This window comes from Drosophila tropicalis, unplaced genomic scaffold (assembly GCF_018151085.1).
Source record: "Drosophila tropicalis isolate 14030-0801.00 unplaced genomic scaffold, ASM1815108v1 contig_169, whole genome shotgun sequence".
Lineage (NCBI taxonomy): Eukaryota > Metazoa > Arthropoda > Insecta > Diptera > Drosophilidae > Drosophila > Drosophila tropicalis.
The window spans coordinates 268,512-296,169 of record NW_027172614.1 but is presented as its reverse complement, the minus strand read 5'-3'; the positions used below and the strand labels follow the sequence as shown (position 1 = coordinate 296,169).

Genomic DNA, 27,658 nt, shown 5'->3' with positions numbered 1-27,658 from the left:
TTATCTAAAACGAAAACTAAAGCGTTTGTTATATTCAGAAGGATAAGCACTTTCAAACATCCTTCACAGAATTCTGGTTAGGAACAACAAAACGTATTTAATTTTAGTTAATCAGTTTCCTGTATAAGTTCAATTCAATTGAATATATCCAGGCCTTTTGACGGTAAATAATATTATTAACAAATTTAACTAACTGTAGGAGGTGAACCGACTTTACTTTTGACCTCAGACACCAAAATACCTCACGACGGCTCTGATTAAGATTCTTTATACTCTCCGAATTTTTAGAAGAAGGAGGTGAAGAAGAAGGAAAGTTAAACATATAATAGAGAATTGATGGAAAGAATTATTTCCCTTTCATAATGGACAAGTTTACTTGTGTATGTAAGATTCAAAAGTTTTTATGCTTAGTTTTCGTTTATTTACATCAGTCGACATCGCATGAAATAAGAAGAAACAAATATGTAGGTATGTGTGAAGGTGGAAAAAAAAAAAAAAAACACAAATTTTTCTGCAAATCCAATCGGGTGATGGGCAGCAGAATCGTATTCGTCGTGGTTTTTATAATCACGGATCTACCAAGATGGGGCCCACCCGTGACCACTAGCCCAAGAGGGCGTCAACAAAGTGGTATGCAAGGCTGGAGCTGCATAGGTTTTAATAATAGGAGCCGTGTAGGTGGTCTTCAATATCGGGGCCACAATTGGCTGAATTATATGAGCCGAACTGTGCACCTGGCTAATACTTTGATGGGATACTGCACTAGGAATGGTCTTCACAATGTGACCCACTTTTGCTAGGGCTGGCTCATGGATAATCGTTGCAGGAGCAGCGTAGCTATGAAGAAGTGGTCCAGCTTCCAGGTACCCTGGACGTGCGGCAACTATGGCACATATAGCGAAAAACACCACCTATTGAAATAACGCCCAAAAAGTGAATGAACATTTTTTTAGAAGGAGGCTCTGATGACGGAACTCACCAACTTGTACATTTTGCTAATCCTTGCGTTCGTCTTAATGCGCTAGCTATTGGCTGATAGTATGCACTGTGGGTCTGTGTTAGCGCCTTGGCGTATTGTGTTGCCGAATGAAATCGACACAAGCTTTTATACCCCAAATCCGCCATAAGTTCAACTGCAATAATAATCATTTTTTCCTCGTTAAGAAAAGCTGAAAAACCAACGCCAACGGGCAAATCTTAGACAATACAAGAATGCAAAGAAGAGGAGATGGAGATGGGGGATGCGGAGGAGGAAGTCTGCATGTGCAGCATTAGCAGTAAAGTCTTGTTGCCTCGCTTTTCCCAGCCACTGCCCTCTCAGCCACATTAAGTTGAACGAAAAAACCAGTCAAAATGAAATAAAATAACTTGTCTGGTCTTCGGCGCGCCAGTTGGCCACTCGGTCAGTCACAGCTGCTACTTGCATCACCATGTCGCCAATTTAATTTTTTTTCTATTTTTTTTTTTATTTTTTTCTCTAGTTTTTGTGTTGTGTGCGTTTTTTAAGCATTTTCAGCCAAGTTGGCCGTGAATATGATATCTCTTGTAAGTGCGACACGCACCAGCCGCCAAAGGCGACGACTATGTAGCCCAAGTTCAATGCAAACGCAATGCGTGACTTTACGGATTACCTTGGCCCCTACCAGATTATGGGAATGTAATATCCAGAAGTTTGTTTAATTAACGAATTATTTTGTATTACTTTTTATATTAATTCCCAACTTTAATTTGAGAGTTTAATTAAACCAATTCCTTTCGTGTCGATCCCATATTCCACAGTGCAATTGTAATTTATGTAAGCAGGTATGCATATACATACATACATACATATGTATGTACGTATATAGTGGTGTGATCCAGCTGAATACGAGATAAACAATGCCTGCCGTAAAAGCAGCATTGTAGCTTAAAGAATCCATGAGAATTGGCGTTTAACCAGACGGAAATACAGACGAACAGTGCTTTTTGAACTTGTCTTGCCGTGCTAATCAAGAATATTTCTACATTATATGATCCGTTATGGTTCAATATACAATTTTATCCTATAAGTGCAGAGAAACCCAAGAGAGGGAAGCAGGAGTTCTCGATGTTGCTGGATCCATTCTTTCTCCCCTCTACGATAATCCCTCTTCAATTGTGTCTAGCATAATAATAGTTCCCATTCAGCGTCGCTTTGGTCTGAACGTTGGAGTTCCGCTTTCTGTGGTAAAAGACAAACGTCGATTGTTGGCCATTGGGGACTATTGCTCAAGTCTATGCGCAGGCGGAGAGCGGTAAGAGTTTCAGCCGCCGCCGTTATGATGATTTGTCAGCAATTTTTAGCATGATTAATGAACATTTTGAACGTAATGCTCCCTCGCTCCAAGCCCCTTACCACCACTTTGACCAAAACGGCTATTGTTCACTTAAATTCTTGAAACCTTTTAATAGATTTCCATATATAAACAAGTTATTTACATAAACATACATATCTATATACATATATGAAGTATGTATGTGTGTAGCGAATTCCTTGATAATATCCGGGCTTGCTGTTTTCGGGGTAATGTACCGTCCCACACAAACTCATATCTGAATATGTAGCGTTAGAGTCTTGTGACAGTTCTACATTTGATTGCATAACAACAAAAGCAATGGCTATGGTTACAAATTGTGGCGAACTGGTTCACAGTTCCCTCTCTCTCTCTCTGTCTCTTCCGCTTTCTGTATCTCCATCCTGCTCTATTTCAACGCTTCGATTACATTAGTGGAATTGTGAGAGGGGGGGCCTTTCTGAACGTTGTAGTGGAAAACAGCAAATTCAATTTCGATCTTAATTAAAAACTTTGACTTGATGCTTAAGCTACAACAAGGCTTTATGCTGTGTTTAGCGACTAATTAGCAAATGGGCCAAAACATTATACAACAACAATGATGACCATTAATTGTTTTGAAACCACATTGACCGTTTTCCTTTTCTTTGGCCCTACAGGTCTAATTAACATAATTATTTAAGGTATCAAAATAAGTATCACTAAAAAATGTGTTTCCTTAATATTCCTTAATATTAAAATAACAATTAAAAACGGACATTTTGGATTAATTACAAATTCCAGCTTTCCTAGATTTGAATCAAGAATTTTTTTTTTTAAAGTAAGTTGGAAGTCGAGAAACTGTCATTTATAGGGCGAAAACGCAAAACGTTGGTCGCCACTGTAGGTATGTATGTATGTATGTTTGTACATATGTACATACACATTTAATTAATGTGAGTATAAACTACTTTGAAGGTTAATTAGTTTTATAACCGATTATTGAAGAAAGAAACAGGAAGAGAAACTATTCTTTATAAGTTGGCCAATGTATAACTATATGTACATACATGTATATGTATGTATATGCATTTGTATATGTTTGGATATATACATATGTATGTAGATATACTTACATACATACTTACAGATATATATATATATGTATATATGTGCATAAATGGGCATAAAATGTACTCCTGCTACTGTCAGTTAAGGCGGCGCCTTAGAGTCATTGCAACAACAACAACAATCAAAATGTAGTCGACCTGTCCAAGCAGCTGGAGTGGTTTGCTTTTGCTAGGTGGTTTAAAAGTGGCACAGTTTAGTCAGGTGTCAGTCAAAGGGGGAGAGTTACGCGAATTGCCAAAAGTGAGAAATGAATTGCAGCTGCATACTAAAAATGAATGTTATTTAAAACGTTCCGCCCAAGAAATTACGACTCCAATCTATATTGTAACTTGATTAATATAGGTAAAAATATTACAAGAGTCTCACTACAAATTTGACATTGCTCTATAAATATGTCTTTATTTTCAATAAGAAATTATCAAGATTAAAGTAAATTAAATGATATGTCTGCTGGTATATTAAATATACTAAATGCCCGATAAGTACTATAATACTTTGAATATTACCACAAATTTTTCAAATAGCTCTCGTTTGTGTAATACAGTTTGCAGCAATTGGAAGCAACAGGTGGCCAACTATGTCGTTTTTTCTTTATTCTATGTTAGCTAAGGTCAAATGTGTCCATCAATTGCGACTTCGGCATTTTGCGTATACGTTCGACCAGCGGATGTTCAGCTTTAGTAAGTTAATTGTGTTATTTAATTACATTAACATTGAAATAAATTTTGCAAAAATCTTAGATATTTAACCCACTGAACTAAATCAACAGTCTAGTTAGACAGAGAGACAGAGGAATAGGGGAATAGGCTATGGCTAAAACAAAAACTAAGTGAACTGCAATTTTTTGCAACAAGTTTTTGTAGATGCATCTCTTCCTGGTTAAGATAAGCTAAGGCCAATTGAACTCAGTTACAGTTTTTGTTTCGTTTCTTGCTTCGACTTTTTCATCCATTTTTTGGGGAGTGTTTTTCCCCTTGCTTAACTAAGTGATTGACCAAAACTAAGTGTTGTGTAAATATTTTTTTTGTTTGCCATTTTTCTTTGTACCTTTCGTAATGCAATATGCAAATCATGATAAATTTACGAGACCAGCTTCAAGTCTGGGGAGGTGGAGATACGACATTTTCTACCTGCCTGTCACTAGCAGCAACAACAACAACAAAACGACATTCTAATGAGCTCGTGTGCTCACAACTCTTGTGAATTTGTTCTACTTTTTTTCTGCTGTTCATGAACTTTACCAACAATCGGAAGCCTCAAATATCACAAATGAAGCCATCGTTTTATATCATCCATGTACATACAAATGTGAAACGTTTTTCTATCTTACAAATATTAAGCTTCGTATTTTTGCTTCTTACAACAAAAACAGAATGTTAGACTCAAGAATTTGTTGACTAACAAGAATAAATTGAATAACAAGCACAATAACTTATTTTCAGGCCAACATTTGGTAAGCCTAAAAATTTAATTGGCAAGTGTGAATTTCCGGTGAGAAAAAACACAAAATACGCATTTACCCAAAAAACAGACCGAAAAAAGGGAAAAACAATAGTTATGTATACATACATATGTACATAGTATGAATTACATACTTAAATGAAACCAACAATATTTGGTAGTCAAGGTCATTGCGGCATAAGCAATGTCCCAAGTCTCTGTTGAAGTTTTGTAAGCTTCTCGATCTAACGGTATTCAGTACAACAAAAACATTTTGGCAACGCAAATTGCAATCCGGCAGAAGCAGCAATAGCAACAATTACCCATTGCAAACAACTGTTAGTAATGACAACAATCGCTGGGATATTATTATAAAGTTTCCGAAAATCTTACTCATTGTCAAACAGCATTCTGACTAAACATTCTCTATCCAACGCGAAGATTGGGCATATAAGTTTTGCGAAAAGCCTCGCATGAAAAATCTTACTTTTTGGTTCAGCTGAGGCCATATGCAGATTTGACAGAACCAGATAACGAACTGACGACTTGGCTACTTGTATCCCAAATATAATCTGGAGAGGAATTGCCCCGAAGAAGCCATCTAATGATAGTTTGTTGAGTCACAAAAAATCTATGGACCTATTTCTAAAGATTTCCGTTCATGATATCCAAATAGTCGAATTACTTGTATAAAGAGTATTTCCCAATAGAGACTGCTAAGAGTTGAACTCAAAACAAAAACACGGCAGAGTTCAATCTGTTGGATTGAAAGGGTCGATGGTTGGGCAAAGGCAGAGGAAAACAATGCAACAGCAGCAGCAATCGCAACGAGGTGCAATTACATCGAAGATACGCCAACGGCAGCAACAACTGCGGATGCAAAAGACACAGAGCAGAGGTTCCACAACATTGAAGCCGTTGAGCTGGCAGCGTAAACGGATATGGCAGTGAGGCGATGGTGGCTTGAAGCAATGAGAGCATCTGCTGCTGCAGCTGCAGCAAATGGTGGCATAAGTGGCAAGTGAATAAAAGGCAACACATTAGCCTCAAGTGGCATCAGTTGCAAGCTGTAAGTCATCGAACCACCAGCCAACAAATCAGTACAATCTACAATGCTAAAGCTGGTGAGAATTTTAACCACCCCAGGACTCAAAAGGATTTACTTCACCTCTACTTAATATGTGTCTGTTTGTCTCTAGCTGCTACCTCTGCTCTCTTTGAGCGCCATGGCCGCTGCCCGTCCTGGATATCTGCACGGTCATCATCATCATTATCCGGAGTTTTATCCCCATCACCATCACCACGTAGAGCCGATCCATGTGGCGAAAATAGTCCATTTACCAGCTGCCGTTTCCCATCAGAGCTCCACAGTGGTGCATAGTATACCCCATATAATCAAGCCCGTGGTGCTCCCCACTGTGGTCAAAACTGTGGTCCATCCACCCATTATTAAGGCCTATCACCCATCGCCGATAATTAAGGCCTATGATCCCTATGATCCTTTCCATTTCCATCACCATCATGATTTTCATGACTATCATTTGCATTAAAATCTTGTACAACTGATAATGATGAACGATGACAACGAATGATGTATGACAATATTGTATGTACGTATGTATGTTTGTGTGTCAGGTAACGATAAATATTACGAAACTGTTGTAAGCTGCTGTAACAATTTTGGTTAATTATGTGTATATAAAAGACATACAATCTAGCCAAATATATCGTTTTAGTCGTTTTTACCTCTAGAAGGAAATTGATATGTTTTAGTGACGTCAACAAGTTTAATCAAATCAGGCCCACACCGTCATTCGCAAACCATTTTTTTCCATCTAATTAGAGTGACATAATTAGCATGTGATTGCGGTCCAAATCCAAACAGATAACTAGCTTTGGTGCACCGAAATTTGTATACCCTTTAAAGTTGTACTGTAGAGGTTTCCAAAAGAAAATTCAATTGCTAATCAGAATAGCTAAATGTTAACAGGTGAGACATATACATATTTCAAAAATGACAAATGAATCATATTTGTATGTGCATATTTTGATTGATAAATCTATTGGAAAAAGCAAAAGAGTTTGCGTTGGTGATGATATCCGAAATCTATTTTGTCTCTTTTACGTAGCGTATAAAATTAGCAAAATAGATAAAGGCGAAAATGTGTCGATGATGTGAGGTATTGAATGGCACAATTCCCATGGTGAGACGACACACGAACGTCTCCACGCCACGTTGCACAGCCATGTGTAACTACGTGTGGCAACTGCATCAGCCAGGAGTTATGCAAATGCAGTGCATAATTCTATAGTCAGATTGGTACCCAAGTGTGGAGATATGAAAAAAACTCAGACACAGTTGTTAGTAAATAGTCATTTTTGGATCTACATGATTTCAAGTTCAAGTGTAATTTATCCAAGTTCTTGCATAAGCTAATTGCCGTAAACCATAGCACACCCATCGAACATTCATTTGCATTGAAAACTACTTTTTCATTCAAATCAGCTACTTGGCCAAACATTGCTATTAAGCTAAGCGAATGAATTTCAAGCTTTAGGCTCGCAAAATTCATGATTTATCAATTGTAACTGTTTCCTAATTTGTTAGCGTATTTTAAATCTTCATATGAGTTCTTTTGTCCCTGACCTCACAAGTGAACTTGGGGTAATTCGTTAAACTTTGCTAAATTAATAATTTCTTTTGAGAAACAGCTAAATAAAACCAGAGGGCCGGGGCTAACTTCGACCGCGTCAAAGTTTGTATACCCTTGCAACTTTTTTGGTAACTCTTTCCTTACCTATTAGCCATCAATGTGGAAGAACGTTTTATCTAAAATGGCTTATATTTGCGAAAGAATGGCCTACAATCATAGGAAATAACGAAGATATAGATCAAAGTCACTGTTTTCCACCGATCGTTCCTATGGGAACTATATGATATAGTCACCCGATCTTTATCAAATTCGACACAGTCATTAACAGATATATTAAATTAAGAAATGTTTAATTTGAAAACAATCACGGTAAAAGTAACGAAGTTATTTACAAAAGTCACTGTTTTCGCCCGATCGTTCCTATGGGAGCTATATGATATAGTCACCCGATCTTGATCAAATTTGGCACAGCCATTAACAGATATACTAAACTAACAAATGTTTAATTTGAAAGCAATCGCGGTAAAAGTAACGAAGTTATTTACAAAAGTCACTGTTTTCGACCGATCGTTCCTATGGGAGCTATATGATATAGTCATCCGATCTTGATCAAATTTGGCACAGTCGTTTATAAGCGTAATAAACTCTCTAATATTAAGTTTCACGATAATAACATAGAAAATAACGAAGTTATTGAGAAAAGTCACTGTTCGTGACTTTGGGGTTTGTATGGGAGCTATATGATATAGTGGTCCGATCCGGATGAATCCGAGATATACAACGCCTGCAGTATATACAAGCCTACGTGCAAAATATCAGCTCTGTAGCTCTTACGGTCTAGGAGGAGTTTGCGTTGATCCAGACGGACGGACGGACGGACGGACGGACATGGCTAGTTGAACTCGTCTCGTCGTGCTGATCAAGAATATATATACTTTGTATGGTCGGAGATGCTTCGTTCTATGCGTTGCACACTTCTGACACAAATTAATATACCCTTTTTGCAAGGGTATAAAAAAATATCAAAGAAGCACACTTTGGCTATGCCGAAGTATATATACCCTTGCAGTCCTTGTCAATAATATTTATCCATTTTCAAAACTAATTTTCTGTAACTCAATTCATCCATGCACAGACAAAACGTCCAAGGTATCCCTCTGTCTCTTTTTAGTACGCGATAGCCGCAATTTCTTTTGCTTCTTCTCCCCCATCCTCTTTGCGAACCACTAGTATGTATGTGTACACGCAAATACGTCAGTGATCGGCACGCACATACATACAGCGTTGTTTGTGTGTATATAAATATCTCAATATCGGACTGACGGCCAGATGGACATGGCTTAATCGACTCATCTTCTCATGCTGATCAACAAAATATTCAAACATCTGACCAATTTAATAAAGGAAGTGACAATGCAACGCTTTTTAAATAGTTTTTTCACTTATAAAACAGCTGTAAAGTAATTTAATTAGTAGTAAAGTGAATTTAGACTGATATTCTGGTTTCTCTTAAGTCTTTTTAGCGAGTTTTAAATGAATTAATATGAGTTTTTTTATTAAACATACCTCCGTGGCATTTGTTCCGCTTCTTAAACTGGTACTCTAGGCACAGCCTGAAAGGAAAAATAACAGTGCGTCATTTAAAGGATATTTGTATTTGCAAGGATACTTCGCAGTCGGCTCGCCGAATATCACTCGTTATTAGTTAAATAAACTAAAAAAAAATGTTATTACTACTATTAAATGTCTAATGCACATTTATCACAGCTTTGGAGACAACTTTTACATCACCGATCTGCAGTAGACCTATGGAGGAAACCGCATCAAGTTCTTATCCTGTCCAAACACAGGATCAAGACGACGTCCAGGCAGAGGGCGATGGCGAGAGCGAAAACGACATTGAGGCCAACGATGAGCAGCAAGCTCTGCTTCAATCAGCTGAAGATAATGTCAATGCCAAGGATGGTGATGTAACAGGTGGCGGCAGTGGTTGTCAAAGTAATGAAGGGACGTAGCAATAAGTAAATATAAATACACACACAACCAACACACAAACATTAAAAAATCGCTAAGTACTTAGTTATTCTATAAAACCAAACAAAAGAACAAAAACTCAAAGTGATAGCAAAGTTAGCAAAAATGGAATGTGAATTATATAAAAGCAATGAACAGTATCCTAGTCAAAATGGTGTTAGCAAGTTGAATATTTTTACAAAACCCAAAGCTAAAAAACAAAACAAACAAAAAACACAAAAAAAAAAGAATATGGGAAGAAAAGAAAGTGAAATGAAACTACTCGATCGGCCGTATAGAGTCAACAACAGGACGAAAGAAATAGCAAGAGCAACATTACAAAAAGAGAATGCAAAATAATAATAATTTATTTAGATACAAATGCCCTTATCGGTGTGCTTAACGAAACGAAAAGAGGCAAATGGAAATTAATAATAGCAACTCCTTTAATAAATAAGTTAACAGGAGAGTTCTGAGCATCCTTAACTTACCAACATAAATCTACATACATATGTACAGAGCAAACATTCATCCACAGCCTTCATAGTAACAAACCACAGATACTAAAAACAATTGCAGTAAACCAAAACACTAAACTAGCACTATAACACAACTATAAGCTAAATATTAACATAAACAAAATCACCAGAAAAGCCCAGACGGACGGACGGACGGACGGACATGGCTAGTTGAACTCGTCTCGTCGTGCTGATCAAGAATATATATACTTTGTATGGTCGGAGATGCTTCGTTCTATGCGTTGCACACTTCTGACCAAAATTAATATACCCTTTTTGCAAGGGTATAAAAATCTAAATCAAGGTCCATGTTTTATTTCCTGAAAGAAACAATTGACTGATGTTCCAGAGTAAGAAAGTAAAGGAGCCGCAAAGTCAACCCAATGAGCTCTGACAAAATCTTTGCCGAGACACCGAGCCCTGGTTACCTATTGCATTAATCAACTTGCTGTCAACTCTGCCTCGATCAAGTAAGCGACTTAATTTATGCAAGCCAAAAGTGCAAAGAGCAGGCGGCAGCGTCAATTGTCATTTAACCTCAGCTCTCCCTCCTAAGCGGCCTCCTTGTTTGGCCGCAATTCGATTCTTACACATATCGAGTTATTTATTTATTTGTTTGCTTAATTGCACAATGCATTTCCAAGCTTTGCCAAAGAATAAGAATGCTTGACGCATGCAGCAAGTCTGTTGGAAGAGGGGTGCGGAAACAAAAGTTGTCAATATTATAAAAGTGGGGGTAGGTGTATGTTCTAACAAGATATAAATCATATTGCATTTAGCATTTAGTGACCAATCAAGTGAGGGAAAATGTGTAAACTGAGAACCTGCCCCCGGAAGGTTTCCAACCAGGTTACCACTGCAGGGGCGGCAATTCATTTAAAGCAGTGCACCTCTGCTAGGTGTATAAATAAGCCAGAGTCAATTGCAATTCTATGTCAAATCGGTCTTAGCTATCGACACAAAACTACACAAAACAATATAATGTTCAAGCTGGTGAGTTAGACGTTCGTTTTACATTACTCAATATTTGAAAACTTTTATTGGTCCTTAAAGGATCGCCAAAGCATTCAGATTTACCAACAAAAAAATAACTTAAGCAAATAATTGCATTTTTTTTTTTTCTTGTGGCTAATTGATCGGATTTCTTCCTTGCAGTGCGTTTTCTTTGCTCTTCTTAGCTTGGCTATTGCCGCCCCAGCTCCCGCTCCAGTCCCGGCTCCTGGTCTCCTGGCTCCTGGTCTGGTGGCTGCTCCTGGCATATGGGGACCTACTCTTGTGGCTGCTTCTCCTCATGTTGTCAGTGTTGTGCCAAGCGCCATTTCCCATGCCGCAATCACCCAAGTTCATCCATCGCCCCTGCTTGTTAAGAGCGTCCATGGACTAGGCCCAGTTGTGATTGGATAATAATGTTCAAAGAAAAGCAACAGCTCCCCTCCTCTGTTGTTCATACCTATTCACCCCCAGGTCGTGCCCTGTTTATACACAAACTCAACAAAATAAAAAACAACAAAAAAATATAACTATTATTTAAAAAAAGGAAACCATTTCAAGCAATAAAATATTCATAACGAGTGTTGTAGCGAGCGAAATCTGAGTCTTTCATTTCACAAAAGCGCCTAAAAGGCGGCAAGTTCAAAAACTATCGTTTAAATTGATGTTCTTTAAAGTAATCTTTAAGGGGTAAGCTCAGGTGTTCAAATCATTTTCAAAGCATTCGATTTTTTAGATGCACAACAATAGTTCCTACAAATTTTATGTAATGGCAAAATTTTATTTAAGTTTTTAAGCTAAAAAAAAATCAAAACATTCTTGTTACGAGTTAATGTTATTTTAATGATGCAAGGTGTACGCCAAAGGAGCATGGTGAACCACAGATTTAATCAAAGGTGCAGAGTGGATAACGGGTACTGAGTGCACCACAGGAGCAGTATGCACAACAGGCACAGGAACTGAATGAACGACTGGAGCAGCGTGGACAGCAACCACTGGAGCGGAATGGACAGCGACGGTCTTCAGTACGGGTGCCACCACAGGCTGCACCACTGCTTTGCTGTGTACTTGGGTTATACTCTGATGAGATACGGCAGATGGAGCACTGTGGACCACAGTTCCCACTTTAGCTAGGACAGGCTCATGGACCACATGGTGGGTCTCAATAAGGCCAGCATTGGCAGAGGCAACCAGCAGCAGAGCAGCAACAGCAACCTAGTAATAGATGCCGTATATTTTACTTGAACTTTATTAAGAAATTCTTTATGACTTACGAATTTGAACATATTGGAATGTAAGGATGAAGCCTTAGGTACTTGTTAACACGAAGAGATTCGTTGAAACACTGATGATAGTTGAGAACCTCGGACTCAACTTATACAAAATCGAAATCACTCTGACGAACTAAATGACCTTCACTACGCAGCTTTTCGACCCAAAAAAAAAAAAAAATAAACGAAATTAAACTTGACTCGTTAAGATTTCTGGTTGCTGCAGTTGCCGAAGCCACTGCCACTGTCTTATCAAATGCCTCTTTCAAGGCAGACAACCGGCTTTAAGCTCCTATAAAAGCGTTTCATGCAGAACCTAAAAGCATCAGTTGCCTTTGTGAGCTACGCTAAATCAAAACCAATCTACAATGTTCAAGTTTGTAAGTAAATTTTTTAACTGGATCACCCTCTTAATATTTCAACTAACATTTTTAAATATTTTGTCAGGCTGCTATTGCTTCCATCTTGCTGATTGCCTCTGTCAGTGCTGGCCTTATTGAAACCCACCATGTGGTCCATGAACCTGTCCTAGCTAAAGTAGGAACTGTGGTTCACAGTGCTCCATCTGCCGTATCTCATCAGAGCATTACCCAAGTACACAGCAAAGCAGTGGTGCAGCCCGTGGTGGCACCCGTTCTGAAGACCGTCGCTGTCCATTCCGCTCCAGTGGTTGCTGTGCACGCTGCTCCAGTCGTTCATTCAGTTCCTGTGCCTGTTGTGCATACTGCTCCTGTGGTGCACTCAGTACCCGTTGTCCACTCTGCACCTTTAATTAAATCTGTGGTTCACCATGCACCTTTGGCGTACACCTTGCATCATTAAAAATTACCAAGATATTGATAGTAAAAACGAAAATAAAACTCCAAGAAATTATATTCAAATTTTGTAATTTTTTCCTCAATCCCAAATGATTTGTAAACGTCCCGGCGTTGACAAAATGGTAAGACTTTAGTTTTAAATACCGCAAAATTTGATTAAAAAAAACTCTTTTCAGTCTAGATTCTGGTTTATGATATACAATATTTCATCCTATCCAAGCACAGTTTCTTTAAAATATTCATGTCTGGATATAATAGTGAACGAGAAAGAAGCTTTTTTTGACTGTGCCGAACTTGATACAGGCTTGCTAGTGTGTGTGATTTTCAATCATTAATTTTTTTTTAAAATATCAGTAATAAAGTTTCACTTTTCCAAATATTTAACAAGAATTTTGTATATAATCAGAAATTTCTCACTAATCCTACTTTAATAAGATTTCGCTAAGTTTCTATTCAGATATTTTTCAATGAATAGGATTTTCAATCTCTAGTTTTTATGGCAGCCATATGTTATAGTGGTCCAATCCGAAGAAATGATTTCAATACCAAGTTCCAACTTTTAAACTGGCCTCTGCGGGCAGAAGAACATGGCCATATTGACTCGACTTGTCACTCTGAATCTTTATAATTAGTGGCGTCGGAATCGCTCCCTCCATTTCGTTACCTTTACAAGGACATATAAATCAGAACAGAAAAATGCAATCTTTGTTCAGTCGTATTATCGAAGTATTTATCCGCACATATTCTATTTTAATAACAATATACAAAAACTAACAACAACATCAAACTAATGCTATTACATTAACAGTTTCTTCCAGGTTTTGTTGCCCAAGCAACATTTCCTCAGTTACAATCAATACATTTTTGTAAGACATGCAGAGTGCAGCTAAATATCATCAGCATCGCCAAAGAGTAAAGCAACTAAAAATTATAAATGATCAGATGATGCATATTTATAAAGCTGTTGGTAAACTTACGATTCGATGCATGTTGTTAGGGCGGTTGTTAAAAAAATTGTCAGATTTAGTCTTAGTTTGAATTTGCCCAGCGAAATCCCAGTAAGAACTCATAACTTAAATGAGGCCTACCAAGCGTTTATATAGCAGAGAAAAAATAGTCGATTTAGAAAGAAAACAAAATACACCGAATGACAAATGACAAGCTCAATTAGCTGAAGGTCTAACGTGAATTTAGCTGAAGCAATTGAATGAGGAAACCAACCAACATAAATGCCGGTAAATGGAAGGGAAATGGGTCTGTTCCTTAACAGCAACAACAACATCTTTGTACATTCTGACATCCCAATTAACCAAATCAGTCCACTAAAAACCGATACAAATATGATAATGAATTTCGGTTATTTCGAACATAGGAGGTAACATATTCTTTACATTGGACAGATGCAATAAAAGCACTTTATAAAAATTAAAAAAAAAAAAAAAACACATCAAAACTGAATGCAGCCAACCACTTCCAAAATTAGGATTTACGATCTCAACTTTACGCAGTGACATAGCTGTATGATTTTCTGGCCTTTATTTTCCACGTAACGATGCCCCATGCCCTGATAGTTATCTTAAGTACGTGTGTAACTGTCGCTTGTCTTGACTCTCCCCTCAACTTGGGCCTCAGAAAAGAAATCTTGACGGTAGTAAGAAGAAAACCAGAGGGCCTAGATGTCTTCCACTCTACAGACGGTTGCATACACTATCGTGCGTATTTTCGTTGTTATGGCGCTCAGCAAATAAATCTTGGGGTAGTAAACTACTGTACTCCTCTGCAAGAGTATGGAAACGACAAAACAAAAAATTGTGGGTTAAGTGCGCGTGGGGCTTGTCCAGGTAACCTTGACATAGGGTCTCAAGTGGGTACTTAACTGAGCCAGGTAACCAAGCAGGCAGCCAGCTGCTTGACCATGAATCACTTGATTACAATCAACTGGACAACCAAACACCGCAGCGATGTTGCAATCTTCCAGTTTCGATTTAAATAAATGCATAGGAGATTTGTTTATGCATTTATAATGAAGGGCAGAAATAACGAGAATACTGTTATAATGTATGAATGTACTCGATGAAAAACTTTGTTCTTTAGTTCTCTCTCTCTGTCTTTCTCTACGCTTCGTTCTAGAATCAATTGTAGATTGTTTAAAGCAGCGACTAACAATAAGATACGATTATAATTGTTTATAAAAATATATTTATGTCGCGCAGTCAAGTTTTGCCAATCTGGGTGCATTTGTCAATAGTGTTACGTGGTCGTCTAGCTCTTAGGTATCTCTGATTTCACAATCCGAAATATCTGATGTACACGCAACAATATTCTGTAATTATCTCCAGCCTCTTATGAATCAAGAAGCATTTGATATATTCTATAATCCTTACAGCATGCCCTCACGTACAATCGAATAGTTGTCTATATGTCACACACATACAGATGTACATAACAAATCGATAATGCATTTTTACAAGCTGGAGAATTTCATAAAACTGTCGGAGGGTGTTGTGATGAATGCAACTCAATTACGCGATTGTGAAATGCCAAACCACATGTAAGTGAGGAGGCAATAGATAAGACAAAATGCCACCCCAACCTACGCAATACATGGATAGATTGATTCTCTTTCTGCCCCTTCATTTTACGTAAGCAAACGCTTCTACGGCCAATTACTCCGACGCCCTAACCCTGTTCCCTTCAATGGTTGAATTGAATGTTAAATCGGTTTAAGAAATGTGTATGGTGTACGTTTTATCTGCCAACCTTTTTCATTTCAAAGCATCATAGGCTGCTACGACACACCGATCTATCATAACCAGAACATGGATTTATTTTTAAGGCATGAATGCCTAATTAGTTTTATTTGACAGACAAGCAAGAGCGTTACTCGACGTTTACTTACAAATATTTTCGTGGTTGCATTTCTGGCTGGACATCAATATCTAACGAGGGTCACTTACCGTCAACATGTCCCTGGTTTTGCTTCCTCACCCACACATGCAGACAACAGACCTAGGTCAGTTAATGAACTGAGTCTTTATTGTCGGCTTAGAAGTACAAAAAAAATACACATATACAAATATGTGTAAAAAATCATGAAAAGATTTGAAACCGGTTAGGGGCTCAAGTTTGGAGCTTTTTTAGTGTACTCGCGATTAAATACAATTGAAATGAATTAGTTGAACGTAACCAACCTATAAAAAGCAGTCAACCATCATGGACCGATCAACAGTTGCAGTCGATTTACCCACCAGCTAAAACCCAATTCACAAAATGTTCAAATTCGTAAGTGTCGAATGAAACCAAAATTCTTAAGTGAGCTGATCTTCAACCTCTAACCCATTATTACACAGATTGCCTTCTTTGCTTTCTTGGCCGTGGCAGCAGCTGCTCCAGGACTGATTGCTCAGACGCACTCAATTGTCCAGCCAGCTGCTTACATTGATACCAGCGCATCATCCGCCATTACCCATCAGAGTAATGTTAATCTGGTACGAAAAATACCTGTCGCTCCACTGGTCCATGCTGCTCCTCTTCCGGTTCCCGCTGCTGTGGTCAAGACCGTAGTGCCAGCCGTTACCGCTGTACCCGTAGTTAAGGCAGTACATGTGGCTCCAGTCTTGCACTCGGCACCCATCATTAGCACATATGCCGCTGCCACGCCCGTGGTCCACAGTGCTTATCCGGTTGTCCATTCAGTGCCCTTGGTCAAAACAGTGGCAGCGGTCGCTCCCGTTGCACACTATACTGCAATCCATAAGTAAATCGATTTGAAATCCTGTTGACCCGAACCACAAAATAAAACTATTTCCAATTCATTACAAATCAATTAATTTGTTTTCTTTGAGATGTTCCTTTTTTTTTATTGCATGCCGTTTTAGCTGTCTAAAATTTAAATATGCCCAACAGGGCATGTCCAATTGAATAATATGCAATTGATTACCAACAATTTAAAGTTCAAATCGGATATTGATACAAGCTAAAATGAGTTGCCTTTTTTTACCCTTTTATACCCTTGCATAGCTCCTTGTATGTGTACTTAGCTTCCATACAAACGGCAAAGTCACGAACAGTGACTTTTTTCAAAAAGTTCGTTATTTTCACATTTGTTTAGTATATCTGTTAATTACTGTGCCAAATTTGATCATGATCGGACGACTATATAACACAGCTCCCATAGGAACGATCGGTTGAAAACAGTAAGGGAAGAGCAACAAAAATAAACATGCAAGGGTATACAAACTTCGGCGGGATCCGTGGTCTAAATGTAGATATAAGTTTCTCATATGCGGATTAAGCCCTTTATATTATATCTAACAATGGCAATCTAATAAATCAAAATCAAATTAAGTTAAGTTTATAAATTGGTCAACTAAATATCTTTATTTAAAATTCAACAGAAATAATTTTTGTCTGGTTCGTTAATGGTGATGATGATAAGCATGGGTGAAGGGTGTGGCGACAACAGCTACGGGAGCGACAATGGTCTTGATAACAGGGGCCGAGGCAGTGATTACTGCTGTCTTCTGATGAATCTGTGTATGGCTCTGGTGAGAAACGGATGGAGCTACATAAGCATGATGATGTACAACGGGAACTGCAGGCACCACGGTCTTAACCACCGGAACAACTGGAGCAATATGTTTAACCACTGGTACAACAGGAGCAATATGCTTAACCACAGGAACAACAGGAGCAATATGCTTTACCACTGGTACAACAGGTTCAACATGGCTCACAACAGGAACGACGGGAGCAACATGCTTAACTACTGGAGTGATGACGGCGTGATTGTGAACCTGGGTGAAACTTTGATGGGATGTGGCGACAGGTGCACTGTGAACAACAGCTCCTACTTTGGCAACCACAGGTGCAGCCAATACCCCGTGATGATGCTCAATGAATCCAGGGGAAGGAGCAGCAGCAGCAATCGCAGCCAAAGCACAAATGGTAATCTGTATAGGAAATAGCAGATTACTTAAGCACATTGGCTTTCCAAATATTTCTCAACTACTCACGAAACGGAACATTGTTATTTTCGGGGTTGTTTTAGGTTTTGAAGTCGCTGAGTGACTGATGCTCAAACTGCCGAAATCGTCAATTTTATACAATTCGAAACAAAGTGTCCTTCATTAGATACATTAGATATTGAAAAGCGTATACGCCTATACAGCATTGAACTTGAACCCAACAAACAGAATCGAAATTATATACAAATCAGAAACGAGGGGTTTGCCAAAAGTTTTAAAGCCAACAACAGTTGTGAAATAGTATTATCTGTAGGTTTGCTATTGGTTTATTTGTCCCACCCTCGTACGACCAACCAGCTGCTGGCCGTATTTTTTGTTATGTTAATACCTGGTCAATGGCTAACCACAAACAAAGATCGAATCGGTGAAAAAATACTGGCAGCTTTAGCCTTCATGTGATTGTAAGTATGAAGGTTATAGCTCTAGCGAATTGTAATTACGAAAAGAAGACGAAATGAAATGCACATCTTATTCCGCACACACGTAAAAAGGAACGGCAAACGAATAAACGAACACATTAAATGCGGCAGCGTTGAGTTAAAACGGAAGGACCAGTATATCCTGCGATTAAACAAAATTAGTCAAAGCTACAGTGAATTTTTTTGTTTTAGTTTAATTTCAACTAGGCCAGATATTGCATTGTATTCTCGTCGTCAGATTCTTGATAATCTGGCACATAGTCGAGCATCGTTGGAAACGGAAGATCATTTATGGTACCTCTCGAAACATTACCCGTTAGTTCGTTGTTGTTCTCCGTTTCGCCATTTTCCGCATTTCCATCTCCATCTATAACAGGGTCGTTTATATTGCGTTCAACTTGAGTTGACGGTGTTCCTATCGATTGGGAAGACTGCGAAGACTGCGATCCCATCATTCGTTGGCTTACACTCAATGGTGCGAATTCGATCCCTATACCCAGGCTGGCCAATGCCGGATTTTTATATTGGACACGCCAGCCCTTGTTCCAATTCTCATAAAACTCCAGTGATGTTTCATCGGCATCATCTTCCGCTGATTGCATTCTTCGCACAAGATTCGCTGGGTGTGGCAAGCGGTTATAACGCTTTCGAGTTGGTGGTATACGCGACATGTTTTCAAAGTTTTTTTTTGTTTTTGGGAAATAATACTCAGAAAAAGCAGAGTTTTGTTTTTAGTATCGATTGAAATGAAATGTATTAGAATAGTGAAGAAGGAAAGAACGCTGTCTACTCGGTTTCTGTCACTTTTTTCGAACTCTTAAATCCAGGTGACTGAGTTAAGACTTTTTGATTTATCGCAAAGATTAAGTCGTACTTTCAGGGTGTTCTTATATATTTTTCGTATTTCGCAGACTACAACTCTGTCATTTTCGATTTCTTGATTTCGACTAGCTTTGTTTACCTATCGTTATTATGATTGATATACTTATAGAACTACCTACATAAGTCCTTCAAATTAGACCACATATGTAGCTGATTTAGAATATTAAGAGTTCATAGTTAATACTTATTAGATATCGACGTTGATATTGGATGATACATTAGATTCGTTGCCTGATTTCGGTAGGCAGACGATGAAGCTTGAATCCTAATCAAACATCACGATAAACACAACAAGCCGTTAACGAGTTTGTTACATAAGAATTCCACTATATTAACAAATTTAGCTATAAAGACATTAAATTACGATATATTCTAGTTATGATGTACGTAAACGGGGCTTATTTTGAGCTGCTCATATCCAGTTTCAGATCCATTTTCAGCATCATCAATTGTCGCCTTGGATGTGCGAAAAGTTCGATTAAGATTTATGGGCTCCACATATCCTAAGGATCGGCCCATTGGCGCTATAACAAAACGAGTATGTGTCTGCGAAGAGCCCTGATATGAGACCACTGAGGGAGCGGAGTCAATCAAAAGTTGTGGGGTTACTATCTCCTCTTTAGATGAATTGCAGAAAGAGCACAAGGTAAATAACATCAGGATCGCCTTTTAAAGATAAGGATATTAACTTAGTTTACAGCTATTCACAACTTAAGTTCAGTCTCACCAATGACCGCATTATGGGTAAATGGAATTGGTTATATTGGTCACAAGGGACAATGAATGTGGGCGGTCGGCTGATCTGATAGTTTCTCTCCCTCAATACGAAACGAAGCGAGTGGCAAAGTCAAACTGAAGTGCTGTGTGAATTGCTCTGCCATGAAATCACTGTAAAGCCAGTCGCCAATTGCTAGTTAAAGAGCAGTGGCATGCCGACAATTCGTTGAAGGGAGAATAAAGTTCATGTTGCCCCTCGCAGCTAAGCCTCTGGTACTAGTTAGCAAAACACGCGTCTGCGTTTGCGGCTCGGCGTCACAATCTTGCAATTGTGGGAGTGTCTCAACTTTTTTGTGTAAAGAAAAAACCAAAAAAAAAAAAAAAAAAAAATTAATAAATAAATCCGAATGCCGCAAATATTGTAGTAATAACAACAATAAAAGCAACAACAATTATAATGTTACTATAACATAACGCTAAAAGCAACAACAACCCATTGAAGCTGCGCAACACCAAGTATGAAGGTTGGCTCCAAATGGAGTAAGAGATGTACACATTGAGAAATGAAGTTAACACATTTCACGAGTCAAAGATAATCAGCGATAATCTTTCAAAATATAAATCTAAATGATCTAACATATCAGTATTTTCTCCCCTCAGCATAAAATTCGCGTTGGATTGTGAACTTTATGCAAATATGCGTATCGTTTTTTGTATCAATATTTTTTTGTCAGTGTATCAAATGTGTATATGTACATACAAGGTACATAGCCGGTAGCCCGATTGATTAGCCACAGGCATCACAATGACTTTAAGTGCGTGAACGCAACTGAAACTCCAATTCGAATTGAAAAGCAGCTGTCGGATTTAAGTACATACATATATTTTGATTAATTAATTAATTACCTACGCAAATGTTCAATAAATCTTTTGCATCTTTTTTTATGATTGGTCCAGCGGGCAACAGCTGAGAGCAGCGCTTCACTGATCCCGTCCAAATGCTGTCTATATAAATGCAATGGGTACTTGTTTATCAGCAATTATTTGATGCTTAGGTGGTCATCATGCGCTCCATCGCAGTAAGTCTTGGCATTCCCTTTACTTTAATTAATATCACAGCACTTGAACTTTTGCTAATCTATCTATTCGCTGCGTAGTTAACGTCACTCTTTGCGCTAAGCTATTGTACGGTTGTAATTCAGGCGGCCACAATACTGCACGGAAACAGGGATTTTGGAGCTGTTTCCCATCAGAGCTTTACACGTTTATCCTCATCGTCATCGGCATCGTCGTCCACGTCGACATCCTCGACACCGCTAATCCTTCGCATTGTCAATGCAGTACCAGCACAACCGCAGCTCATTCGCTTCTACCCAATGGAGGACGGGAAGGAGGAGCAAATAACTGAGCATCACACTCCCGCGCATCTCACTTATTCGGCTCGACCTGTTGTCCATCAGATGGTACCGCGGATTAAGCCTGTGAGGAATATAAGTTTCGCCTCCCTAGTGCCTGGACCACGCAGCCTGCCAATAACGACAACTCAGCATCATCACCATAACAATTTGTACCCAGTGTAGACACCTCAGTTTCGCTTGTCAACAATATTCTCTGTGCTCACCAAAATCCGTTTATTTTGTTTCGTTTTTAGTTACTCCATTTAGAGTTTTAGTAGTGTGTTTATTTGTTTTAAGCTGATAAGGGCAAATGTAAACACATAAAGTGAAAATTGATAATTTCAAAATTCGACTGGTAGTTAATCTCTCAAAACGCGTCATTATCGTTGTCAATCATCAGTTGATCGACACGATGAACGCTCAGTTAATCCTGAAGCAGTTCCCCAGTCATATACTATTCAGGATTCTGCATTATTCGCTGATAACCCTGCAACTACGCGACGAGCTAGAAGGGAGTGCACCGTTTGGGAAAAAGGGGGCCCTGGGACCACGCAGTTCACTGGAGTGGCAGCCACTTTCCTTGTGGCTGGCCAATATTTTAATGACATATTCGGGAGACATATTGGGTAATCTTTTCCTTGGTACACTACCTTTGGAGCCTCTTTGCAATGGTCACGATGTTCTCTTTTGTTCCTTTATTTGGTAAAGTAACAAACTTAATAATGGCACGGTTGCGTTAAGATCTCATTATTCTTGTGCCAGGTACATCATTTTCTTTTGTCCCTTGGATTTGGGTCATGCAGTGGCCCGTACAGTTACATTTCGTGTCCTAGCTGCCACCATTGCAGCCATTAGCCAAGTTTTGATCATTGAAAAGGGTGTTCAGCTAGCGGGTAGAGTATATGGGAATGCTTCCATTCCAATGCTGATAGCAGGCACCATTATGGGCAGTGGAGCAGAACTCCTAAGGCCGGTGGCATCGCTTTTAATTAATAAGTGTCAGCGCAGCAATCACGCCTATATTAAATTGAGCACGTAAGTCGTAAACTCTAAACTTCTATCTAGGTGCGATAATTTTTTAAAGTATGCATATTCCTTAGCAATTCAAAACTGGCTTTAGTGATTTCTTGGCTTTATGTGCTCGAGACTAATCACAATCATCTGATTTTAGGTCTGACCCGTCATCAATTGCAGGGTTATTCACTGGTTCTTTTAATCACCTTCAAGTGTTTGTCATTGGCCTATCGAACTGATCATTTGATCTGGCTAATCGAGTCCCGTATATGTTACACTTTTTTCGGTGGCCTATGTTTAGATTTAAGCAAATATTTTAATCGCCAAACGGCGTCGCCTGGTGATGAAATCAGACGGCGACGTTGGACGTTTAACAAATTTGATTGAAACTACATACATACACACGTTGCACAACCTTTGAAAGAGAACAAAACGGATGGGTGGCGACGATACTGGCGGCGGTTCGACGATGTGGCTAATAAGCGGTTTAGGTTACCGCCACTTCACTCATGCGATGGACAATCAGATGAGGCTAATATTCTGCTTCATTTGCCTGAGCGCGCAGGTTTTGTGCTACGTTCAGGTTACGTAACTTGATTACCATTTCATGCTAAGCAGCTTAGTGACGAGCGAGAAAGATAGATTGTAATTAGTGTGAGAGGAACTCGCTCAATATCTGTTTGTGGGCAAAATTATATTTGAAAATAAACATTGAACTCATTTTAGTCACTTTAGCTCTGGAAAATCTGTCTGTAGGCATAATTTGTATTTCAATCACAGCAATCAAAATGTCGAGCAAGCAAAGTCCTCGAAAACTGAAAAAAGCAAACCCGGAAAAATCAGGTGCAAAAGACGTAAATGCCTCAAAGGGTTCACCAATATCGCTGTATCTAGGGGAATGTGCCTTGACCGAAACAGCCAAGATGACAACAAATATATCGGAACAGCTGGAGGATCAGAATTGCAATAGGCCCAGAAATTACATCACACCCGCTGAGAAGCGCTCATATTTGGAATTGAAGGTAACACCCGTTTTGATGGGGGGTATGCTGGGATTAGCACGTGATCAGCCCACTGATCCAGTAACGTATTTAGAGGAATACTGGCTAAAGGAACAACATAAATGTAACATTACCCTAACGCAGAATTCAATCTAGTTTAGAGAGAGATAAAGATCAAAAGATCGTTTAAAATTTCCTGTCAGAATTTGTTAATAAATACTTTTGTTGCTGATTTAATGAAGCATTTCCATAACTAGTCAAGCGAATTAAGTGATTTAGTGATATAAAAAGCAAACTTTCAGCTGTTAAAGCATCAGTTGGAAGAAAAGCATTAAAGCAGTGTGACAAATCATGGCTAACATGGTAATCCTTTTTTGGAATCAGTTCAAGCTAGTTGTTAAATGATATCCTTTTACTAATAGCCTCTACCTGTTCTTGCCATTGTGTTGGTCTTCCTCGGAGCTTCACAAGCAGCCACCACCTTAGAATGGCCTTCCAATCTTGTGGCTCTCAGTTCGTCCAAGTCATCGCAACTTTTGCCTGTTGCAGCCCAAGATTCAGAAGAGTTGTCTGATAGCAGTAGCTCTAGCGTCGCTGGTTCTGTTGAAGCCGAGGAAGAGGAGCTCAACCAATCCTCTTCGAATAACAGTGATGCCGCCGATGGAACTGAAACTGTTCTGCCTGGCTTAGTCTCAGCAGTACCCGTCTCTGTACCCCTGCCTCTCATTGTGGCTGCACGATCGGGCTTACGTACAGTACTGACCATCCAAGAGCCAACAGTAGCCAAAGTGGGAGAAGTAGTTCAGCATGTCCCCACTGCAATTTCACATCAAAGTCAAACTGTAGTTCACGATCATCGTCGTCTAGTCACACCGATTGTTGCCCCCGCATTGCGGACCACTCAAGTAGTCCGTCAACGTGCTCCTTTGATATGGACTGTTGCTTCTGCCGATCCCCGCGTGCTCTTGCTACACAACTGAGGGCAACTGGCAGAAACAACAAGCGATTGAAACCAAAGACAAAACTTTGAAAAATTCTACGCTTCTTTTTAGGAGCACCTCTTACACTTTCAGCTAACCCACAAACTATCAATCTCTCTTTTCTTCCCTGCCATTTTATTTTATTATCTATTTGAAATAAACAATTCGCATTTGTAAATCGTCTTTTGTTGTCTATAGCCTAGATTAAATTGCTCATCAGAGGACTTAAAATTAACCGCTAGTACTAAAATAGCCGCTTCTTCAAAATGAAATCAAAGTCATAAATGAATGACCTTAGGTCGTTAACCGTAACAAAACGAGAACTTTCACCTGTGCCGCTTATCGAATGACATCGAAACGGCAAATAACAATTGAGAACAGTTTCCAATAACACAATGTAGCACTTTGCATTCATATCCTTGCTAAAGTTCATTCTAAGTTCAGAACCCAATCACATTCGGGCGCCTTTGAGCACGACGGGATAACGACATATCTACATACATATATACATACATACATACATATCTCCGGAGTCATGTCTTGGCGTACACCTACATACAATGTATGTCGTTTAAAAGCGACGAATTCGGATTCTACAAAGAACTCTATACCATATATTCTAAGAGCTCTCAATATACGAGACAAAACTCTGAACTTTTAGTTCTTAAGCAACCAAACGACTATAAGTGGAAATCAATACAATTTGACTTAAAACTCCATTTACATCGTTTTAATGAACATTTAAGCCCTGAATCTACACATTTGTTATGTACTAGTATCTTAACAACACATTAAAGAATATAAGAAAAGAACCAAACAACATTGGCTGCTCCATGAGGACTAATCATTATACATATGTATGCACATACACACATGTATATGTATTAGAGAGCTGCATGAATGTCAAAAAAGGCACATTCGAATTAACAACGCTCAAAATGAGTTGAATTACATTGAATGCGAAACGTCATGAATTTGAGTGAGTGAAAGCGCTCGCGAAAGACTCGGTCGCACGACATTTAACCGACAATAGACGAATTGAATGAGTAAGAATGCCGAAAAATTTTCAACGCCAAATGAATTCATTCGAATGCCAACAACATTTTTTTTTGGCTTTATCATGCTTGAAGCAAAAGAAGAAGAAGGGAAAATGCAAAACAAAATTTATGTTTTTATATTTATTATTTTATTATATATATGTATATGTATACATTATATTCTAATTATAATTAAATTAATGTATGTTAGAGTGTAAGAACATAATCTTATTAATGTTTTCTGGATTTGTGGTGATTAGTGAAAGTTTATCTGTAATTAAATTTCTAGCTGCAGAAAATGCACGCTCAGATGCAGCACTACTTGCTGGAATGCAAAATATTTTGCAGCTAGCCTTAAATAACAAAGGGAAAAATTGTTGGTTCGTAATACGAAATAGAATAATTCGAGTGTGTTCGGCATTTCCAAAGTTTTCACTCGGCTTTACGCTTCATTCTATCGAATTCACTCGAGTGAGTGACTTTGGTTATGAGTTCCAGCACACAACATTCATGCACATTTAATTCATTGTGTGCGCCTCACTCATACATACATACATATTAAAGAGCTGCATGGCTGCTTCACTCACAACGTACGCTGAAATGAATTCATTCGAATTGAATTGAATTGAGTGAGTGAGGCGCACACAATGAATTAAATGTGCATGAATGTTGTTGTGTGCTGGAACTCATAACCAAAGTCACTCACTCGAGTGAATTCGATAGAATGAAGCGTAAAGCCGAGTGAAAACTTTGGAAATGCCGAACACACTCGAATTATTCTATTTCGTATTACGAACCAACAATTTTTCCCTTTGTTATTTAAGGCTAGCTGCAAAATATTTTGCATTCCAGCAAGTAGTGCTGCATCTGAGCGTGCATTTTCTGCAGCTAGAAATTTAATTACAGATAAACTTTCACTAATCACCACAAATCCAGAAAACATTAATAAGATTATGTTCTTACACTCTAACATACATTAATTTAATTATAATTAGAATATAATGTATACATATACATATATATAATAAAATAATAAATATAAAAACATAAATTTTGTTTTGCATTTTCCCTTCTTCTTTTTGCTTCAAGCATGATAAAGCCAAAAAAAAATGTTGTTGGCATTCGAATGAATTCATTTGGCGTTGAAAATTTTTCGGCATTCTTACTCATTCAATTCGTCTATTGTCGGTTAAATGTCGTGCGACCGAGTCTTTCGCGAGCGCTTTCACTCACTCAAATTCATGACGTTTTGCATTCAATTTAATTCAACTCATTTTGAGCGTTGTTAATTCGAATGTGCCTTTTTTGACATTCATGCAGCTCTCTAGTATGTATGTATGTATCTCTGCAAATTAATGAACTGGCCGGAGACGCTATGTCGCAAGTGTGTACATATGTACATACAAACATACGTATGCACGTATTTACAAATACAAAAGAGTATTCATAATTTGAAATCTTGATAATAAGTTAGTTTATACATACATATGTACATACATACATATGTACATATTATGTAAGTACGGCGAAGTTTATTAGCGAGACGATTTTATAATTTGTATAACTGAACATTTTGGCCAAGAAAAATATACGGGTTAAAATGGAAGTAACAAAGAAATTGATCACTTACATGTGCTGATGTACATGCCCAAAGGCAAAGCGCTTTTCTCATTGATGATGGAACGTCACTTAAAAAAAAGTATCGGTAAATGGTTTTGTTTTATTCTTTTATTTGCTTGCTTATTTTCATTCTAGCAAATATTTCTTAACACACTTTTTTTCGATACAACTCGAAAAACTCTCATATTCTTTTTTTTTAAGATTTGTGGGAGATAGAAGATATCAATTCGCATCTTCTATTACTAACACAAACAAAACACACACATAAAAAAAAAAAAAAATAATATTCGCGACTTTCACATGCTTAGAGCGATGAATTGGAATTCACGGAAAAATAGCGGTAAATGGTTTTGTAATATTCTTTTATTTGCTTGCTTATTTTCATTCTAGCAAATATTTCTTAAAACACTTTTTTTTATCATTGATTATTTCCGAGCA

General features: G+C 38.3%; 11 protein-coding genes across 12 annotated transcripts in view; 6 read left to right on the top strand and 5 right to left on the bottom strand.

Annotated features, from left to right (window-relative positions):
- Positions 1 to 398: 398 nt before the first annotated feature.
- LOC137571979 (neuropeptide-like 3) lies at positions 399 to 6,112 on the bottom strand. Its single transcript, XM_068283745.1, has 3 exons — positions 6,031 to 6,112; positions 980 to 1,133; positions 399 to 911 (listed from the first exon to the last, which is right to left on the bottom strand). The coding sequence occupies exons 2-3, from the start codon at positions 989 to 991 to the stop codon at positions 576 to 578; spliced, it is 348 nt and encodes a 115-aa protein (XP_068139846.1). The 5' UTR covers positions 992 to 1,133; positions 6,031 to 6,112; the 3' UTR covers positions 399 to 575.
- Positions 5,944 to 6,412, top strand: LOC137571978 (uncharacterized). The gene is made up of 2 exons (XM_068283744.1): positions 5,944 to 5,986; positions 6,062 to 6,412. The coding sequence occupies exons 1-2, from the start codon at positions 5,975 to 5,977 to the stop codon at positions 6,410 to 6,412; spliced, it is 363 nt and encodes a 120-aa protein (XP_068139845.1). The 5' UTR covers positions 5,944 to 5,974.
- Positions 6,413 to 6,760: 348 nt separating this feature from the next.
- LOC137571976 (rhodanese domain-containing protein CG4456) overlaps positions 6,761 to 27,658 on the bottom strand; it is a 47,458-nt gene continuing 26,560 nt past the window's right edge. The window contains exons 4-5 of the mRNA XM_068283742.1: positions 9,083 to 9,129; positions 6,761 to 6,794 (exon numbers count right to left, since the gene is read on the bottom strand). Coding sequence (XP_068139843.1) covers positions 6,784 to 6,794; positions 9,083 to 9,129 — 58 coding nt within the window. The 3' untranslated portion in view covers positions 6,761 to 6,783. The remainder of the gene's footprint in view (positions 6,795 to 9,082; positions 9,130 to 27,658) is intronic.
- Nplp3 (Neuropeptide-like precursor 3) lies at positions 10,894 to 11,636 on the top strand. Its single transcript, XM_068283800.1, has 2 exons — positions 10,894 to 11,040; positions 11,203 to 11,636. Exons 1-2 carry the CDS (start codon positions 11,029 to 11,031, stop codon positions 11,449 to 11,451), a joined length of 261 nt encoding a protein of 86 aa, XP_068139901.1. The 5' UTR covers positions 10,894 to 11,028; the 3' UTR covers positions 11,452 to 11,636.
- On the bottom strand, positions 11,804 to 12,375 carry LOC137572006 (retinin-like). The gene is made up of 2 exons (XM_068283772.1): positions 12,312 to 12,375; positions 11,804 to 12,252 (listed from the first exon to the last, which is right to left on the bottom strand). The coding sequence occupies exons 1-2, from the start codon at positions 12,321 to 12,323 to the stop codon at positions 11,878 to 11,880; spliced, it is 387 nt and encodes a 128-aa protein (XP_068139873.1). The 5' UTR covers positions 12,324 to 12,375; the 3' UTR covers positions 11,804 to 11,877.
- Positions 12,652 to 13,130, top strand: LOC137572005 (pupal cuticle protein Edg-84A-like). The gene is made up of 2 exons (XM_068283771.1): positions 12,652 to 12,688; positions 12,756 to 13,130. Exons 1-2 carry the CDS (start codon positions 12,677 to 12,679, stop codon positions 13,128 to 13,130), a joined length of 387 nt encoding a protein of 128 aa, XP_068139872.1. The 5' UTR covers positions 12,652 to 12,676.
- Positions 15,978 to 16,942, top strand: LOC137572004 (larval/pupal cuticle protein H1C). Its single transcript, XM_068283770.1, has 2 exons — positions 15,978 to 16,408; positions 16,477 to 16,942. The coding sequence occupies exons 1-2, from the start codon at positions 16,397 to 16,399 to the stop codon at positions 16,885 to 16,887; spliced, it is 423 nt and encodes a 140-aa protein (XP_068139871.1). The 5' UTR covers positions 15,978 to 16,396; the 3' UTR covers positions 16,888 to 16,942.
- Positions 17,488 to 18,278, bottom strand: LOC137572003 (max-binding protein MNT). The gene is made up of 2 exons (XM_068283769.1): positions 18,142 to 18,278; positions 17,488 to 18,078 (listed from the first exon to the last, which is right to left on the bottom strand). Exons 1-2 carry the CDS (start codon positions 18,151 to 18,153, stop codon positions 17,545 to 17,547), a joined length of 546 nt encoding a protein of 181 aa, XP_068139870.1. The 5' UTR covers positions 18,154 to 18,278; the 3' UTR covers positions 17,488 to 17,544.
- LOC137572048 (uncharacterized) lies at positions 19,827 to 20,434 on the bottom strand. Its single transcript, XM_068283824.1, has 2 exons — positions 20,182 to 20,434; positions 19,827 to 20,120 (listed from the first exon to the last, which is right to left on the bottom strand). Exons 1-2 carry the CDS (start codon positions 20,191 to 20,193, stop codon positions 19,827 to 19,829), a joined length of 306 nt encoding a protein of 101 aa, XP_068139925.1. The 5' UTR covers positions 20,194 to 20,434.
- LOC137572014 (trimeric intracellular cation channel type 1B.1) lies at positions 21,829 to 23,316 on the top strand. Of its 2 annotated transcripts, none has more exons than XM_068283781.1 (3): positions 21,829 to 22,270; positions 22,331 to 22,603; positions 22,653 to 22,779. In XM_068283781.1, the coding sequence occupies exons 1-3, from the start codon at positions 21,981 to 21,983 to the stop codon at positions 22,666 to 22,668; spliced, it is 579 nt and encodes a 192-aa protein (XP_068139882.1). In that variant the 5' UTR covers positions 21,829 to 21,980; the 3' UTR covers positions 22,669 to 22,779. The 2 variants fall into 2 exon arrangements, with proteins under 2 accessions (XP_068139882.1, XP_068139881.1); XM_068283780.1 differs by having other exon boundaries at positions 21,831 to 22,270; positions 22,669 to 23,316.
- Positions 23,817 to 24,741, top strand: LOC137572015 (retinin-like). The gene is made up of 2 exons (XM_068283782.1): positions 23,817 to 23,946; positions 24,006 to 24,741. Exons 1-2 carry the CDS (start codon positions 23,935 to 23,937, stop codon positions 24,561 to 24,563), a joined length of 570 nt encoding a protein of 189 aa, XP_068139883.1. The 5' UTR covers positions 23,817 to 23,934; the 3' UTR covers positions 24,564 to 24,741.